The sequence below is a fragment of the Muntiacus reevesi genome, chromosome 1 (genome assembly GCF_963930625.1).
Source record: "Muntiacus reevesi chromosome 1, mMunRee1.1, whole genome shotgun sequence".
Lineage (NCBI taxonomy): Eukaryota > Metazoa > Chordata > Mammalia > Artiodactyla > Cervidae > Muntiacus > Muntiacus reevesi.
Window position 1 is genome coordinate 83,940,038 of NC_089249.1, and position 16,175 is coordinate 83,956,212.

Below are 16,175 nucleotides of genomic sequence, written 5' to 3' on the forward strand. Positions count from 1 at the left end.
GGGAGATGGCATCTGCTTCCCCATCTCCAGATATTTGAGGAGCCTGAATTTGGTTCTTGACCTTTTCTCCTCAAGTTCTGCCCCTTTCCCCTAGCAGTCACACCCACTGTGGCGGCTTAAACTCTATCAAACACATAATTCTAAAACCTGTTCCTTCCACCTCAACCTCTTTTGAGCTTTTACGTCTGTATTTCCACATGCTGCACATTACCACCTGAATGACACAAGCTCTTTGATCTTATCTAAAATAAAATCCATATCTCCATACATGCTCCTCTTTGACTCCCATTACTGAAATTACTGCCCAGCAATATAAGCTAGAACCTCAATTCTCCTTGAGATCCTTCAAAAAAAAAAAAAAAGAGAGATCCTTCAATTCCTCTTTGCCATCATCTAATCAATCACTTACTGTTGAGTTTAACCCTATATAAACTTCCTAATCTATTTTGTCCATATCTACTGTCTTCGTTCATTCCTTTAGCATCTCAGGACTGGACCACTGCAACAGCTTCCTAATTATCTCTACTTTCATTCTTCACATCCTCTACATTACTATCAGATTTATTTCTAAAATACTTATCACTGTACTACTCCCCTGCTTAAACTATCATCTAGCTATGTTTACCTTTAGCAGCACTTCCCAAAGTTTTATATGTGAACCCTTGGCATTATCTGACAAGATTTTAGGTGGTAGATGGCCAAATATTTTTTATTTTTAATAGTTATGCTTTTATCTGAATTTGTAATAGAAAAATGTGGTCTCCACTGATGGCAGTGATATTTAAATAGTATAAATTTGTTTGGGGCTTCCCTGATAGCTCAATGGTAAAGAATCCTACCTGCAATGTGGAAGACCCAGGTTCAATTCCTGGGTTGGGAAGATCCCCTGGAGGAGGGCATGGCAACCCACTCCAGTACTCTTGCCTGGAGAATTCCATGGACAGAGGAGCCTGGCAGGCTACAGTCCATGGGGTTGCAAAGAGGTGGATACGACTAAGCAACTAAGCACACACAGCACAGCAGGTAAATTTAAAATGCCAGTCTATTTAAGGAAAAAGACAAATCAAAAATAGTATGGTGGCTACTTGCAAATGTTAAAAATTATGAATACTAAAATATTGAATTAGAAAAATTTCTTGCCTATAGGGTACGTTAAAAATTTTTAGCATGACATACATTCAGTTTGACCCTAAACTGTATTTCCGACTTTGTTTCCTAATTAGACAGCATCAAGCATAAAAAATTTCTTGCCCTCCTGATATTCATTGGATATGTATTTAGCAGTTGTCTACTATGAATCAGGCACTGGTCTGAACCTTGAGGATATAGTTGTAAATAAGAATTTCTGCAAATGAGACAGACAGTAAACAAACTAGAAAGTAAACAAAGTAATTCAAGATTTGATTTTAAGTTCTGTGAAGGACATAAGAGTGAAGGATAAAATAGAGAAGACTCCTTTGGGTGACAGCAGTATTTCAGGGAGACCTACAGGATGGGGTTGAACCAGCCATGTGAAAAGCTGGAGGAAGCTCATCAGGGACAGAAAGTTACAATATGTCCAGAGATAAGAAAGTGTACAACATAGTTGAGTATAGGGAGTAAACATAATTGAGAAAAGTATAGTAAAGCAATAGGTGAGAGGGAAGAATGGTGGTGAAACAGTCTGGAGACAGGCAGAGCAGGCTGTGAGTCTGAATTTTATTCTAAGTGCAAATAATAAGTAAAGGGGATTTCAGTAGAGATGTGACTTTTTTTTTTTTTTTTTTTAAAGATCATATTATGTACTGTAGAGAATGGATTAATATGTCTTAGTCTCAATACAACTGTTTTGCCTGGAAAGCAAAACAGCCTTACAAGCACAGTTTAAATGGAAGCACTCCCTTAAATGCACTCTCCTTATTTCCAGTCCTATTAGAAACTTGTATTGCTGTAGTACCTTGTAATAGCAATGATCACTTTCATAATGTTATTATAAAGTGATTGTTGATACTGTATTTCCCCTTGTATTGCTAGCACCTCTTCTAATATTAGACACACATATAGGCATTCACAATTGATTTAAAAATTAATAAATAAGTGACTACTTATCCACTACTGTTTGTTTAAGGCCTACGTCGGATGTGGGAGCAAAGTTCTTTTTCGGCTCAGCTCCTGGGTTTTTAAATGTGAAATATCTGTACTATCCTCAAAGAAGCTAAAGCCTCTGTTTTATTTTAAATCACGACTTTTTCTTTTTACCTCCCAGAAGCGATGGGTAGAATTTAAGAGACTATTTTTAATTTGGGGGGGCGGGTGCGTGACCCTGGGTTTGCGGGATTTTAGTTCCCCCACCACGAACTGAACGGGGCCTCCGAAGTAAAAGTGTGGAGCCGCCACGGAATTTCCTAAGACATTATTAAATAAAAAAAAAAGAAAAGTTGATATCTGTCTCATCAATAGTATTTCACGGGAAACCAGGTCGGCTGATTTTCTTGAGAGAAAGCCGCTGCTACAGTACGTTCCAGAAGCAGTTTTTTAAAGTAGCATTGCTGACTGAACTTTTTTTTAATGCTTCCATCACAGATACGGCTGCTCCTCGGAACAGTATAGGCCTGCAAAGTTTTTAGAGAAAAAACTCTTCGGCTTCCATTTCCTGGTATGGAATGACAAGAGACGAAAAGCAATCCGCTAATAAAAATTGGGCTGGGCTTCACAAGGAAATGGCAACCCCGTCCAGTATTCTTGCCTGGAGAGCTCCATGGTCAGAGGAGCCTGGCGGGCTACAGCCCATGGGATCGCAAAGAACTGACCCGACTTAGCGACTAACACTTTCACTTTTCAGTCAGTAGTTACTTTTCGTTGGCTGCCCTGGTTAAGTTACTTAGTGTTAGGCGCTCAGTCTTGTCTGAAGCTCTGGTTAAGAGGAACTCACTAGGCCCGCCCACTCCCTACCTCGCCACACACAGTTGCCGCGCTCAGATCTTGACCCGTTCAAGATGGCTACAGAAACACTTCCGGTATCTTCTCAAACTAGGCCCGCCTCCATTGCGTATTTTTACCGCGCCGAGGGCGGGACCTAGTGTTAGTTTTTAATTGGTCAACTTGATTGATGACCTTTTCCCTCCGCGACAGTTTCCGAGGAGCCAAGTGCCTGAGCGGCACGGGCGAGAGTTGGAGCGAAGGCAAGATGGCTGACGTACTTGATCTTCATGAGGCCGGGGGCGAGGATTTCGCCATGGATGAGGATGGGGACGGTGAGGACAGTGGAGGCGGCTGCGGGAAGCGGGGAAGGTGCGAGAGAAGGACGTTTCAGGAAAATACAATCTTTCTCCCCAGTGGGGAGGATGCGAGCCGGGGAACCGGGTTCTGTTGGTTGGAGACTCCGCCCCCTTTGGGAGGAAGAGGGGCGGGCCGGGAAGGGACAACCTGGAGGTGGTGGAGTTTGCTTTCAAATGTCTTGCAGAGAGAATATTGTTGTAAACAACTGTTACCTTTCTCACTTATTCTTTCTCTTTTGGGGCTCCAGAGAGCATCCACAAACTGAAAGAAAAAGCGAAGAAACGGAAGGGCCGTGGCTTTGGCTCCGGTGAGTGTTTGTGGGTGGAATGCGGTCGAATGGCGAGAGCTACGAGTTTTGGAATCCCCATTCAGACCTACGGTGAACAGTGGGTGAAGGGGGATTTCCGGTGATCTGCTGTGTGTTTCTAATAGAAGAGGGGTCTCGAGCGCGGATGCGTGAGGATTATGACAGCGTGGAGCAGGACGGCGATGAACCCGGACCACAACGCTGTAAGTAAATGGAACCTATAGAGATCTGTCTGTAGAGAATTAGGGACCAATGAAATAAAATCCAGTAGGAATGGAGTCAGAGGTCGCTTAACCGATCTCTGTGGAGCCCGCACACACTCTACTTCTGTGATCTTGCTTAAGTGTTTCTTGCGCTTAGACAACTTTCCTCCCTTGGAGCCTGCACACACTCTACTTCTGTGATCTTGCGTAAGTGTTTCTTGAGCTTAAACAACTTTCCTCCCTACAGCTGTTGAAGGTTGGATTCTCTTTGTCACTGGAGTCCATGAGGAAGCCACGGAAGAAGACATCCATGATAAATTTGCAGAGTATGGAGAAATAAAAAATATCCACCTCAATCTGGACAGACGTACAGGATATCTAAAGGTATCCTGAGTCATAGTCTATTGCTTCTCTTCATCCATAACCCTTAAACAGCATTGGTGGTTCTCCCACGTTGGCTGTGGTTGGCCAAGAGTTGAAATAAAATGAGATTGGGAATTGATTGTTAAGACACAGCAAAGAGGCAGAAACAGACAGACAGGTTGTATATATAATAGGGATGTGACGTGCATTTGTTGTTTAAAGTTGATAGATTTTTCTAGTTGAGTAGAAAAAAGCTTGATGGAGTTTTGATAATCTGTCTTTTTCTTGTTTCAGGGGTATACTCTAGTTGAGTATGAAACATACAAGGAGGCCCAGGCTGCTATGGAGGGACTCAATGGCCAGGATTTGATGGGACAGCCAATCAGTGTGGACTGGTGTTTTGTTCGGGGTCCACCCAAGGGCAAGAGGAGGTAAAGTGCAGAGGGCAAAACATTATCTTAGTGGAAGGAATATGAGCAAAACAGAATAAGGACTTAGTATCATGTTCCTCTCATGGACTCTGCCCCGTTTCCTTTCTAGAGGTGGCCGAAGACGCAGCAGGAGTCCGGATCGGAGACGTCGCTAATCCGCCCTCTGTTGTTCAGGTGTTCTCTGCAGAGATTCCATCTGCCCATGCAGATGGTGAAACCTTTGAGAAACAGGGCTGGGGTGGAACTCACTGTGTTTATATTTAATCTCTTACCCTGTTTAGTGTTTCTTTTGAATTATGAATAAATGTCCAATTTTTGTTTTCTAAAATTACTTTCCTTTCCTTTTCTAATCTTGTAAGTTCTGGAGTACTATTTACAGTGAGGCAGTATGGGTCACTGTGAGATATTTCTCCCAGGGCCTGAATTCTGTGTGAGTTTCTACATTAGATACAGTCTCCAGTGTCAGCTAGGGTCAAGCAGTGACACTGCTCAGTATTTCTTTTTCTTTGAAACTAAGAGAGCAGGGGTAGAAGTAAGATGTTCTCATGACAGTAAGGAAGAATCCTTCTGTTCCTATATAGGCTGTCCTGAGCAAATGGTATCATTGAAATGTTTCTTTTTTCTCTCCTGCCTTTCTTACTGCCAAATTTGTTTGTACTTCCATCTGTCTAAGAGCTTGAATCTCCTGTTGGGGCACTCTTCCAGAACCTCCTTCCCTGGAGGAGTTTATACTATGTTCTTGATGCCCTCTTCAGCAGCCTAAGGTGAAGGCCCCATAGAGGAAAGGATCCAGAGGAGCATTGAGAAGGCCAAAGAGGAAAAGGATGTGGCTGAGGCTAGGAGGCACTTCAGTTAGCATGGTGGGAGAGAACCAGTACCAAAGACCCAGAAGGTAATAATGTGTCCAGCAGAAGATGAAGGTCAGCAGGACAAGTAGGGCCAGTCCTAGGGCCTGATGACGAGCACGGGAGCGATTGAGGAGCGGCGGAGGGCAAATTCACCTGCAGGGGCTGGGAATTTAGAAAATACACTCAAATTCAGAACCACTCAGCTTCTAAATTGATAGGCAAAAATTGTGAGATAAAGCTCTTCCCTCTATAAGAGACTGCTGCAAGCCCTCCTCCCCTTCCCAATCTGGGACTATATGCTCCCTTCCCATTAGGGATTATGACAAATGTGCTGGAAAAAAGGTTTCAATTGAGGTGCTGTGGTACATGAAGCTACAAAGTCTGTTTGAAGTCTTGTTGGTGTCCAAGAGCAAAGGAGAATACTGATCACCCTTCTCCTTAATTCTTGCCTTAATTCTCTAAAGTTAGGTCAACTTTAGAGAATGATGGCTAGTGGCTGGTTAGAATTGAATGCATTCAATGAAATTAGTGTGGCATTAGCTGCTAGAGGTACAGTTTGTTGTTAGTTGCTAAGTTGTATCCGATTCTTCTGTGACCCCACAGGCTATAACCCACCAGGCTTCTCTGTCCATGGGATTTCCCGGTCAAGAATACTGGAATGGGCTGCCATTTCCTTCTCCAGGGGATCTTCCCAACCCAGGGATTGAACTCGAATGTCCTGTAATGCAGGCAGATTACTTACCACTGAGCCACTGGGCAAGCCCCTTGGTTTGATAGATAGCTATCATGTTAATGAGGTTAGACAATAGTTTTAGGGTATGGGTTAGGGCCTGGGGGTTGGAGTCTCACCATGGTTCCCCTTCCTTGTCTGAGGAGTGGACACACTGCAGATAATTCGACTATAGCAGATGGTCATTGCAGTCAGTGGCAGCAGAAAGAGGCAGCAGAAGGTGAAGAGGTTATAGATGATCTCTTGCCATCGAGCCTTGAAGCTGCCTTTGGTGACACTGAGTGAAGGGAACTGGACCAGCGCGTCAGACGGTATGGAACAGGAACAGCTAGATTGGAGTCAAGGACTATTAGAACTGGTCTCCCTTCCTTCTCCCCTGCCAGGCTACCTACCAGTTCAACACTGTCTCCTCCTGATTAATTCATTCTTTTTTGTGTGTGTGATTGTTAGGAAATTTGGGAGCTAAAACAGTGCATAATCTCAATCCATTCTTAATTCCCTGCAGTGCTGAGTAATGGTGCATCCGTGGTGCCATATTTAAAAGGTCAGAAATGTATCTTGAAAATCCCTATTTTCCTCTTAGGCTATGCTTATTAAATCCAGAACTTAAAGAATCCTGACTTTTGAGTACTGTCTACCATTTTACAAGAGGATATCTCTACCATCTCACCAACATTTTTTTCCCCTCACCTTTTTTAGCTGAAATAATTTTCCTGATGTGTCTGATTAATTCTGTGGAAAAAAGAAATCTTGTATAAAATGGGAGGTGCTAGAGTTACAGGCTATTTTGCAGTCACTCTCTAAAGTGACTTTAGTAATAGTCCTATGTACAATAACTATAATGGTGAAATAACATTAATAAAATTTAACATTTTCCATATGCTGTTGGCTGCCCCTCCTTTGTTTGATAAACTGGTTTTTGGTTTGAACCAGTAAACAGTATTTTTCAATTGAGAGCTTCAGGGTTTGTACCTTGGTTCAGGTAAGGTAGATTGAGTCAGTTTGATAAAAGGCAGGCTTAGTAGGTATCAAATTCTTAGATATGAGGCCTTTCAGAAAGGAATTTCAGCTGGCATGAGGGACTTTTAGGAAAAGTGAATAGTATTAGTCACAGACATGATTTTATGAACTGCTTGGCGTTATGACCAGGCTATTCTAGTCGGGGAGTGGTCTTTCCTTTAACCCTATCTTGAGTCTATATATTCCTGGCTGGGTTTTTTTTTTTTTTTTTCTTTTGGTGGTGGGGGTGGGGGAGCAGGGGGAGCGCTGTGGTGAAGGTGATGTTTGTGCATGGCTTGGCACTATGCCTAGAAACATCTGACTTACGAGAAGGTTTAAAAATAGGCAAGGCTCGGGGACTTATATTTTAGTCCAGTTTCTGACTATTTTATATGCATTTTATATTTTACCACCTACTATAGAAACCTTTACTTCTGATACCTGGAAATGAGTCTACGAAAATAATCTCTAACTACACCAGTATTCCCTTGACCATGCTAACAATTTTTTATTGACATATTTTAAATGCAACATATGGGCATTGCAGAATTTATACAAGAGGTTGATAATTTGGAACCCAAAATAACATCTTTTGCACCTGAATCATGTTACCATCAGTTTGCTATTGAAGCAAATAGAAATTGCATTGTTGGATTGTCAGGCTACAAGGAAGGATGAAATTCATCTATTTCATAATCTTGTGGTCTATGCATTTCAAGTGTTTCAGCCAGTCATCCAGCTTGTTAATGGTAGAGCCTAGACTCAGAAAAAAACAGAGCAAATTAATACAAACAACAAAAACAGTCCTAATTCTAGTTCCCAGTCCACTTCTAAAATTCATTTCATATAAACTCAATTTCTTTGCACTGAGGCAACAGGCAAAGGGGTCTTGTTTACAACATACTGTTGGAAGCAGTGTGTTTTATTTGTCTTAGAACTGCAGTCAGACTTAACTTTTGGTAGTTACATTTCTAATATTTGAGGATTTGGGAATCCAATCTTAAATGTGACTACAATGCATTATTCCTGAGACTGAAATTTTACCCCTATCCCTGACATAATCCCAACCCTAGGCTCAGAGATGCTGCTTTACTCCCTTCTCCCAGATGGTGTTAGTGGTTTTGTTTTTGTTTTGAAGGAATTGCTCCATATTTAGCTTTTTTTTTTTTTTTCCTAGATTTATAGTTTGTTTTCACTACTGAGGTTTGATTAATTGGTACTCAAGTTCAGATGCACCCTTTTGTTTCAGTTTTAACACAATAAAGCTAGAGTAAAAAATACAAATCTGATTATGTCACTCTCTACTTTTTTTACTTTAGTGTTTCCCCACTGCCCTTAGGATAAAGTACAAGCTTAATATTTGTGAAATTGGTTCTTCCTTCCCCTCCAGGCTCATTACTTGCCATTTTCTAGCCCTCAACTTTAAATAACTGTGATTACTTTTGAGATTTTATACCCTCCACCTTCTCCAGCATTCCTCCCGCTTTGTTTTAACACCTATCTTTCAAGAATGAAATTTTAATATCTCTGGGAAGTCAGGAAGCTTTCCCTGAATGACCAAAAGTGGGTCAGACACCCCCCATTGTTCCTTAGCTGTTATGCTTAGCTTTAGCATAACACTTGACATTATATTGTAATTGCCTACTTATTTGACTCTGCACTCATCTTTAAATTTCTTGAAGGCAGGAGTTTGTTGCTCTATCCTTGATAGAGCATTTAATGCACCGGGGGGAACTGCATTTTTTTTTTTAATTGATGAGTGAAGGTATCACAAAGTTTTACCCAAAGTCCCAGATTTCACTCTTTTTTTTTTTTTTTTTTTCTTGTCACTGTCTTCTTAATATCTTCCCATGGAGGAAACTCCATGCTCTGAAGCTTCCCTGCAATATCTGGAGAAGGTGGGACTAGGATGATGCAAAGAGATGGAAGACAAGTGTAGTAAAAAAGACTCAATAGAAATACAAATTAACATGCAATGATCTTAACTTGAAAAGAGCAGAGGCTCTCACCCCACCCTGAGGATTAATGTTGACCATGGCCAAGCACACCCCTTGAATCCAAAGGCTCATGTGTACTCAAATTCTTGTTCAGTCTAGCCCTGAGTCCCAAGTCACTCACCTGGGGCAAGGCGAGCAGGAAGCTGAGTCCCCAGGCTACCCCAAGAAGTTTCCTTCCAGCTGAGTGCGGTCCAAACGGGTGGAATACAGCTGCCTGGCGGTCGAGCCCAATGACCACAGGCAGGAAAGCTGCGACATACATGGCCACTAGTTTCAGGAACATGAGTGTCCGACATGCAATGTCCCCGGCCAGCCATTGAACAGTAATATTCCAGGTCGCATCTAGGGGCATAACCACAAAAGTGACCAGTAAGTCGGCAACGTCTAAATGGGCAAACAGTCGTCTTACCGGAGAGGGACGAAGCTGGTTGGGTTGCGGTCCTGTCACTGACCACAGCACGGCCAGGTTCCCTCCAGCCAAAGAAACAAACAGCACGACAGTCACTCCCACTCGCACCTTGGCGGCAACTGAGAAGGTGGGCAGCTCTGCGCCCTCCACCTCTACTCCTGATGTTACCTAGACCTCCTCCCCCGCCGCTGATGACCCCCAAGGGGTGACGTTGCCTGCAGACATGGTGACCTGGAAAGAAAAGGGGTGGGGCAATGAAGCGTGGGTCTGAAGAGGTGAACTGCGTCCAGTTTCTTCTCTCTCCTTCGCAGGATCTGAGATGGTTATTTTGCGAATTTTGTCCACTAAAGCCTCTACCTCTGGAGACTCCGTCTGTAATCTGGAGGTCACTTGTCCAACTGTCAGGGGCTTGCAGGGACTAGGAATCTGGTGCTGGCTTCTACTTCCAAAGACTCCTTTAGGCCCCTGGAGCCTTGAATTAGATAGGAGCGTGAGAGTGAGTGAGTGAGTGAGTGAGTGAGTGAGTGAGTGAGTGAGTGAGTGTGTGTGTGTGTGTGTGTGTGTGTGTTGCGAGTGTTCCGCTGTAAGCACCCCTGAGTCAGGGGCAACCGCATCCTAGTGGTCCTGGAGAGAGCACTGCGGCGCCTTCTCGCTCCGCCCTGACTCCTGCAAACCTCATCCTTGGTCCAGAATATTTAAAGAAGACTGTGCCTGTGGAAGCTTGCTCAGGAAATAGAGATCTTCAGATAAGAGAATGAGACGACGGAAACCACGCGCACGCACACACACCCCTCCACCTCCCCCAATCCCCCCCGCCAAACACACAAACCATACAGATGTTTGCCCAGAGACAGGTGCTTCTCGTTCTGAAATTCCGTTTCAGGGGCCGGCTCCACTCGCTTTATTTTCTGATGATGTTTGTCCCTCGCGCGGCACCGTTGGGTCGTCCGGGAGGCGTGACTGGGGGCGGGAAGTGGGGCGGGAAGTGGGGCGGGAGCGGAGCTGCAGAACGGGTGCCGCCGCTGTCATGGACGCCTGGGTCCGCTTCAGCGCCCAGAGCCAGGCCCGGGAGCGACTGTGTAGGTGCGGCCCGAATAGGAAAGGGGGGCAGGAGGGCGGGCAGAGGAAGAGCCTCGTGAGGCGAGGTCAGTTCACACTACGGGGGTCAAAAAGGGTCAACTCGGGCTACGGGGGCCCGGACGGACCGCGAGGGGCTGATTTGAGCCGGCCGCGAGGCCTTGGTTCGTTCCTGATCGTGAGAAAGATGGGGAAACTGAGGCACGAGTGGGCCAGCGGGGAGGCGGCTCAGGGTTGTGTGTTTACATAAGACCAACACCTTCCTCCCTGGGCGACGGTGGGACAAGGAGCGTTCTCCCCGTGACAGATAGCGATCTGGGTAGACTCTGTCCCCAGAGCTAAGGAGGCACTCCTGAGTTCCCGTTGTCCCCTTTACCCTACTGTCACCCACTAGCTCCTCCACCTCCGCCCTGCCTTCTAGTCTTCATTCATCTCAAGGGCCTTGAAGATCTCTTAGTTCACCTGTTTTGAAGACTGACCTGTTCTTCAGCCATCTCCTGCCCCCTCGCAGAACATTACACACTCACACTGAGGTGCTTGTGATCTTGCGATGGTCCTCCTGCCTTCTTCACTGTCCTCTTCAGGCTGCATCATTGTTAAATCTCTTATTTCCTCAGTTCCAAGTAGTGTTTCCCAGCCCCTACTAGGCTCCTTTTTATCCTCAATGCCTTACTCTTCCCTTGGCCTGGGGAAGAAACTAAGATATAGGCTTGAAGAGGAGGAAGGGGAATGGTCTCAAACTGGGAAAGGGGTGATCCATGGTTGCCTTTTGGAGGACATTTTTGAGGGGGAGATAAAGGAGGTCTCCACCTTTCCTTACCTCTCTCTCCTCCAGGGCTGCCCAATATGCTTGCTCCCTTCTTGGCCATGCACTGCAGAAACATGGGGCCAGTCCTGAGTTACAGAAACAGATTCGACAACTGGAAGGTCATCTGAGCCTAGGAAGAAAGCGTAAGTAACTAGGCCTTTCCTTTTATTACTCCAACACTTCCTCCATCCCCAGCTATTATTCCTTAGTCCCTCCTTCCTATTTTTGACCAGTGCCAATTCATCGTGGTTTGCCTCTGTACTTATCCTGTGCAGGCCTCCCAGCTGAGATAAGAGAGCAGGGATAACGTCAGTGAAGGATTGGAGAAAATGAGGCAGATTTGAGAAAGCTAAACTGGGACACAAATTAATAAAAAATTTGAACTAAAAAAGATTGAACTTTTTCTGTTTTAAAAAACTTCTGCTGTTTTTTAAAAAATTGTTTATTATTGTTTCTATCACTTGCCTGACTTTCACTCTCTTGCTTTCTCTCTTTCTCTGTATCTTGCTCTCTGTTTGCCTTTCTACTTTCAAATCCTTGCTTTCTGTTGTTGTTCCCCACAAGTTCTACGCCTCGGTAACTCAGCAGATGCCCTTGAGTCAGCCAAACGAGCTGTGCACCTATCAGATGTTGTCCTGAGATTCTGCATCACTGTTAGTCATCTCAATAGAGCCTTGTACTTCGCCTGTGACAATGTCCTATGGGCTGGGAAGTCTGGACTCGCTCCCCGTGTGGATCAGGAGAAGTGGGCCCAGCGTTCTTTCAGGTTTGATATTCTTTTATCCTACAAGGTCTATCGTATTCTTCATACTGCCTACCTTGCCTTTCATGAGAGAACAATCTTTTAGGGTCTTCCCAGAATATACACATCTTAATCACTTGGCTTCAATCTTCATTTAGATCTTAAACCATCAGAGAAGAATGAATGGGGGCAGATGGAAGACAGATGCTCTTTCATGATGAATGACTAAGATTGGGCAACACTAGATATTAATTATATTGCTTTAATTCTTCTTCTGTCTATACCACAGATTTATGCCCTTCACTGTCTACACATTCATTCTAAAAATACTTAGTAGCTGCTTACTGTGAGCCAGGGAATAAAGCAAAGAGCTAAGTAGATATGGTTCCTGCTCTCATGAAGCTTCTAGTTTAGTAGGGGAATCCAATATTAAAACAAATAATCACCAAACCGAATATTTGTGGGAAAGTATAGGATGTTAGCCCCTGGAGGAAGGCATGGCAGCCCACTCCAGTGTTCTTGCCTGGAGGACTCCATGGACAGAGGAGCCTGGCGAGATACAGTCCATAGGGTCAGAGTCAGACACAACTGAAGCGACTTAGCACATACATAGGATGTTAGAGCTTTATAACAGGGGGAGCTAATCTAGATAGAAAGGTCAGGAAAAAGAGAACCCTACGAAAAAATTAAATTTTGTTTCAGACCTGAAGTCTGAGTAGAAGTTATGCAAAGCAAGCAGTAGAAAGAAGAAACAGAAAATAACTCATCCTAAGGCCTTGAAGCAAGAAAGACTTCTTGGAATTAGAGAGGTAGAAAGAAAGCCAGTGTGGTTGACAGTATTGAGAAGGGGCATAAGTTCAAACTGGAGAGGTAGACTAGGGCCAGATCATTCATGCAAGCCCGTCTAGGTAATGGTAGGATTTTTTTCATTTAGTTTCGTTTAAATTTTATCCCAAGTCCAGTGGTTCTGAGCAGGGATGTAACATGATTCAAATTGCATTTAGAAGATCTCTCTTTCTGTACTGTGGAAAATGGATTGCAGTCGAACTAAAGAGGAGAAGATTCTCTAATGAAATGATGTTGGCTTGGATTAAAGAGCAGGCTGGTAGTGAAGGTGGAAAGGAATATGATTTGAGAATAAAATTTTCTGTCTGTATATCACCTATTTTTTTTTTTTTTGCTTCCCTATGATTCGCTTTGTTATTTTACATTATATTGCTTCTTTCCATCTCTGCTTATGTCCTGCTTTTCATCTTTCTCAGTGATTTACAATTATAACAAGGCTTATGGTATATGAGGGGTGGGGCAGAGGCATGGCTTGAATGGTATGGAAAAGCAACTCCCTAGAAGAGTTTCTATGTCATGTCTACTCTTTCATTTCATAAATATTTATTTAGCTCTTACTATGTGCTAGGCATAAGTCTAGACACAAGGATGCAGTGGTAAAGACAAACAAGATCCTTCCTCCTATGGAGCTTACATTGTAATGGGAAGGGACAAAGACACAGTAAATAAGAAAAACATCAGAGAGTGGTAAATGCTGTGTAGGAAATTAAAATAAGGTCAAGTGATAAGATGGTAAATGACTTGCTACTTTAGAATGGGAGGTCAGAGAAGACCTCTCTGAAGAGGTGACATTTAAGCTCAGACATGAAGTGCAAGGAAGAGCCAGCCATGTGAAGATTTTTGAGGGAGAATATTCCAGATTGAGGGACTAGGTAATGTAAAGATCCTAAAGCAGGAATCAGCTAAATGGGATCAAAATATAAAAAGAAACCAGTGTGGTTGGAGCATAGTGGTTGAGGGAAAGAATAGTACAAGACAGAGAAGCAGAGTCGCTTGTTGAGTTCTGTAGTATTTTATTCTAAATGTGATAGGAAGGAAACCATTGAGAGTTTTAAGAAAGGGTATAATGTGATTTACATTTATGCCAGTTGTTATATGAAATTAGATTGTTAGGTGTGGTGGGCAAGAGTGACCATGGGGAAACCAGTTAAGAGACTAAAGTAGCAGTTCAAGCAAGAGATGATGGTGGGTTAGACTAATGGTCCCCAACCTTCTTGGCACCAGGAACCAGTTTTATGGAAAATTTTTCCACAGACCAAGGGGGTGCAAGCAATAGGGAGAGGCTGTAAATATAGATGAAGCTTTGCTGACTTACCTGCCACTCACCTCCTGCTGTACTGCCCAGTTCCAGGGATTGGGCACCCCTGACTTAGACTATGGTCTAAGTGTAATAGATAGATGTGATTGGATTCAGGGTATATATTAGAGGTAGGACAGTTAAACTGAATACAGACCACTGTTTTCAGAATGGATTTAAAAAAATTTTTTTAATGTAGGCTGTTCTTAAGGAATTTACAATCTATCACATTTGGCAAACTTGGCTTCTTTTTTTTTTTTAACAAAAGGATTGTATTTAAATTATGTGTGTGAATCTTTGAAACCACTGAAGCTGTTCTTTTTTTTAAAAAAGTCGCATTATTATAGTTCAGGTTGAGTGCATGTGTGCTAATCGGTTGCCAAGTGGAAAAGTGAAGTTTGAAGTTAATCTTGGACTATTTCATGATCCTCATTACTTTTAAACCAGGATCTTGAGGTACACATACATAAACACATTAGTTACAGAAAGGTGGAAGGACATTTCTAATAGTGGGTAATAACATTCACTTCTGATATTCTAATATATAATCTGTTTGCACTATGAGGGAAAAAAGTTTAAGTGTTCTGTTGGATTTGCTCGGTGGGTATATGTACCCGTCCTGACCCTTCTTCTCTGTGTATCCCAGGTACTATCTGTTTTCCCTCATCATGAATTTGAGCCGTGATGCTTATGAGATCCGCCTACTGATGGAACAAGAGTCTTCAGCTTGTAGCCGGCGACTGAAGGGTTCTGGAGGAGTCCTAGGAGGAATTGAAACTGGAGGACCTGGGAGTCCAGGGGCTCCAGGAGGAGGTCTGCCCCAGGTGGCTCTGAAGCTTCGGCTCCAGGTTCTGCTGCTGGCTCGGGTCCTTCGGGGTCATCCCCCTCTCCTGCTGGATGTGGTCAGAAATGCCTGTGATCTCTTCATCCCACTGGACAAACTAGGCCTCTGGCGCTGTGGCCCTGGGATTGTGGGGCTTTGTGGCCTCGTGTCCTCCATCCTGTCTATTCTCACCCTAATCTGCCCTTGGCTACGACTCAAACCCTGATATGCTGTTACAGGATAAGGAGGGGACCTGAATTGGTGAGATGGAATTTTATAGATCGTCTCTGTGTCCCAGCCTCATTCTAACTCCACTCCTTGGTTAAAGTTAAAATCCAGAGATTTGAGAATAAAAGGAAGGAGCTTTGGGGAAGATGAGATAAGGAAAGGTGATTTGTGAAATCAACTGGATGATTCAGATGTTCAGATCTATTGGAGCTTTCGTTCTTTTCCTCCTTCATTGCATTGTCTGTGTCTCCCCTGTCTCTTTTTACTGTCTCTTAAGTCTGTTTAATATTCTGTCTCTGTATCCCTTTTGTACCTTCTCAGCCCCCTGTCATAGGAATTTAATCAGCAGAATTACTTTTTGGTATGAGAAGTAGAAGGTATGGTCTGTAAGGTTCTAATTGCCTTCTTCCTTTTCCTCACAAAAGTGACTTGTGGCAGTTATTTTTGCCTCCAGACTCCAGATCATAATTTTAAAGGCTTCGTGTCCCAATGGACTCTTCCCACATGCACCAGAAGTAGTTTCATGCTTCCTTTTCCTCGCTTATGTCTACCTCACTATCCTCCCTCATGATTTGCCATTCCCCTTCTTTCCACTCACACATGCAAGTTTCTGCTTACACTTTGATTTCATGGTTTTGTTCTAGCCTTTCCATACCCCTTCTTTGCCTATCCAGAATGATGCTATGTCTAGCATCTTGTAAATATTGTACAATGATTCTGTGTAAATAGCTGAGGCCCAAGCCCATGATGGAGAGCAAGCCTTCCAGGTTAGCAGATTAAAGATCAATTTGCTCATTGATATTTGGTCT

The 16,175-nt window shown here is 43.5% G+C and overlaps 2 protein-coding genes and 1 long non-coding RNA gene across 6 annotated transcripts; 2 read left to right on the plus strand and 1 right to left on the minus strand.

Moving 5' to 3' along the window:
- The first annotated feature begins 3,111 nt into the window (after positions 1-3,111).
- On the plus strand, positions 3,112-4,890 carry RBM8A (RNA binding motif protein 8A). 2 transcript variants are annotated; one of them, XM_065905344.1, is made up of 6 exons: positions 3,112-3,233; positions 3,506-3,565; positions 3,691-3,768; positions 4,016-4,152; positions 4,426-4,562; positions 4,672-4,890. In XM_065905344.1, exons 1-6 carry the CDS (start codon positions 3,167-3,169, stop codon positions 4,715-4,717), a joined length of 525 nt encoding a protein of 174 aa, XP_065761416.1. In that variant the 5' UTR covers positions 3,112-3,166; the 3' UTR covers positions 4,718-4,890. The 2 variants fall into 2 exon arrangements, with proteins under 2 accessions (XP_065761416.1, XP_065761426.1); XM_065905354.1 differs by having other exon boundaries at positions 3,694-3,768.
- Positions 4,891-7,628: 2,738 nt separating this feature from the next.
- On the minus strand, positions 7,629-10,470 carry LOC136146501 (uncharacterized). 3 transcript variants are annotated; one of them, XR_010659001.1, is made up of 4 exons: positions 10,375-10,470; positions 9,589-9,776; positions 9,258-9,478; positions 7,629-7,895 (listed from the first exon to the last, which is right to left on the minus strand). It is a non-coding gene; the product is annotated as an uncharacterized lncRNA (long non-coding RNA). The 3 variants fall into 3 exon arrangements; XR_010659002.1 differs by having other exon boundaries at positions 10,380-10,452; XR_010658999.1 differs by lacking the exon at positions 10,375-10,470 and adding an exon at positions 9,903-10,290.
- A 33-nt stretch (positions 10,471-10,503) lies between these two features.
- On the plus strand, positions 10,504-16,163 carry PEX11B (peroxisomal biogenesis factor 11 beta). The gene is made up of 4 exons (XM_065905406.1): positions 10,504-10,628; positions 11,458-11,573; positions 11,995-12,196; positions 14,962-16,163. Exons 1-4 carry the CDS (start codon positions 10,573-10,575, stop codon positions 15,362-15,364), a joined length of 777 nt encoding a protein of 258 aa, XP_065761478.1. The 5' UTR covers positions 10,504-10,572; the 3' UTR covers positions 15,365-16,163.
- The last annotated feature ends 12 nt before the right edge of the window (positions 16,164-16,175 follow it).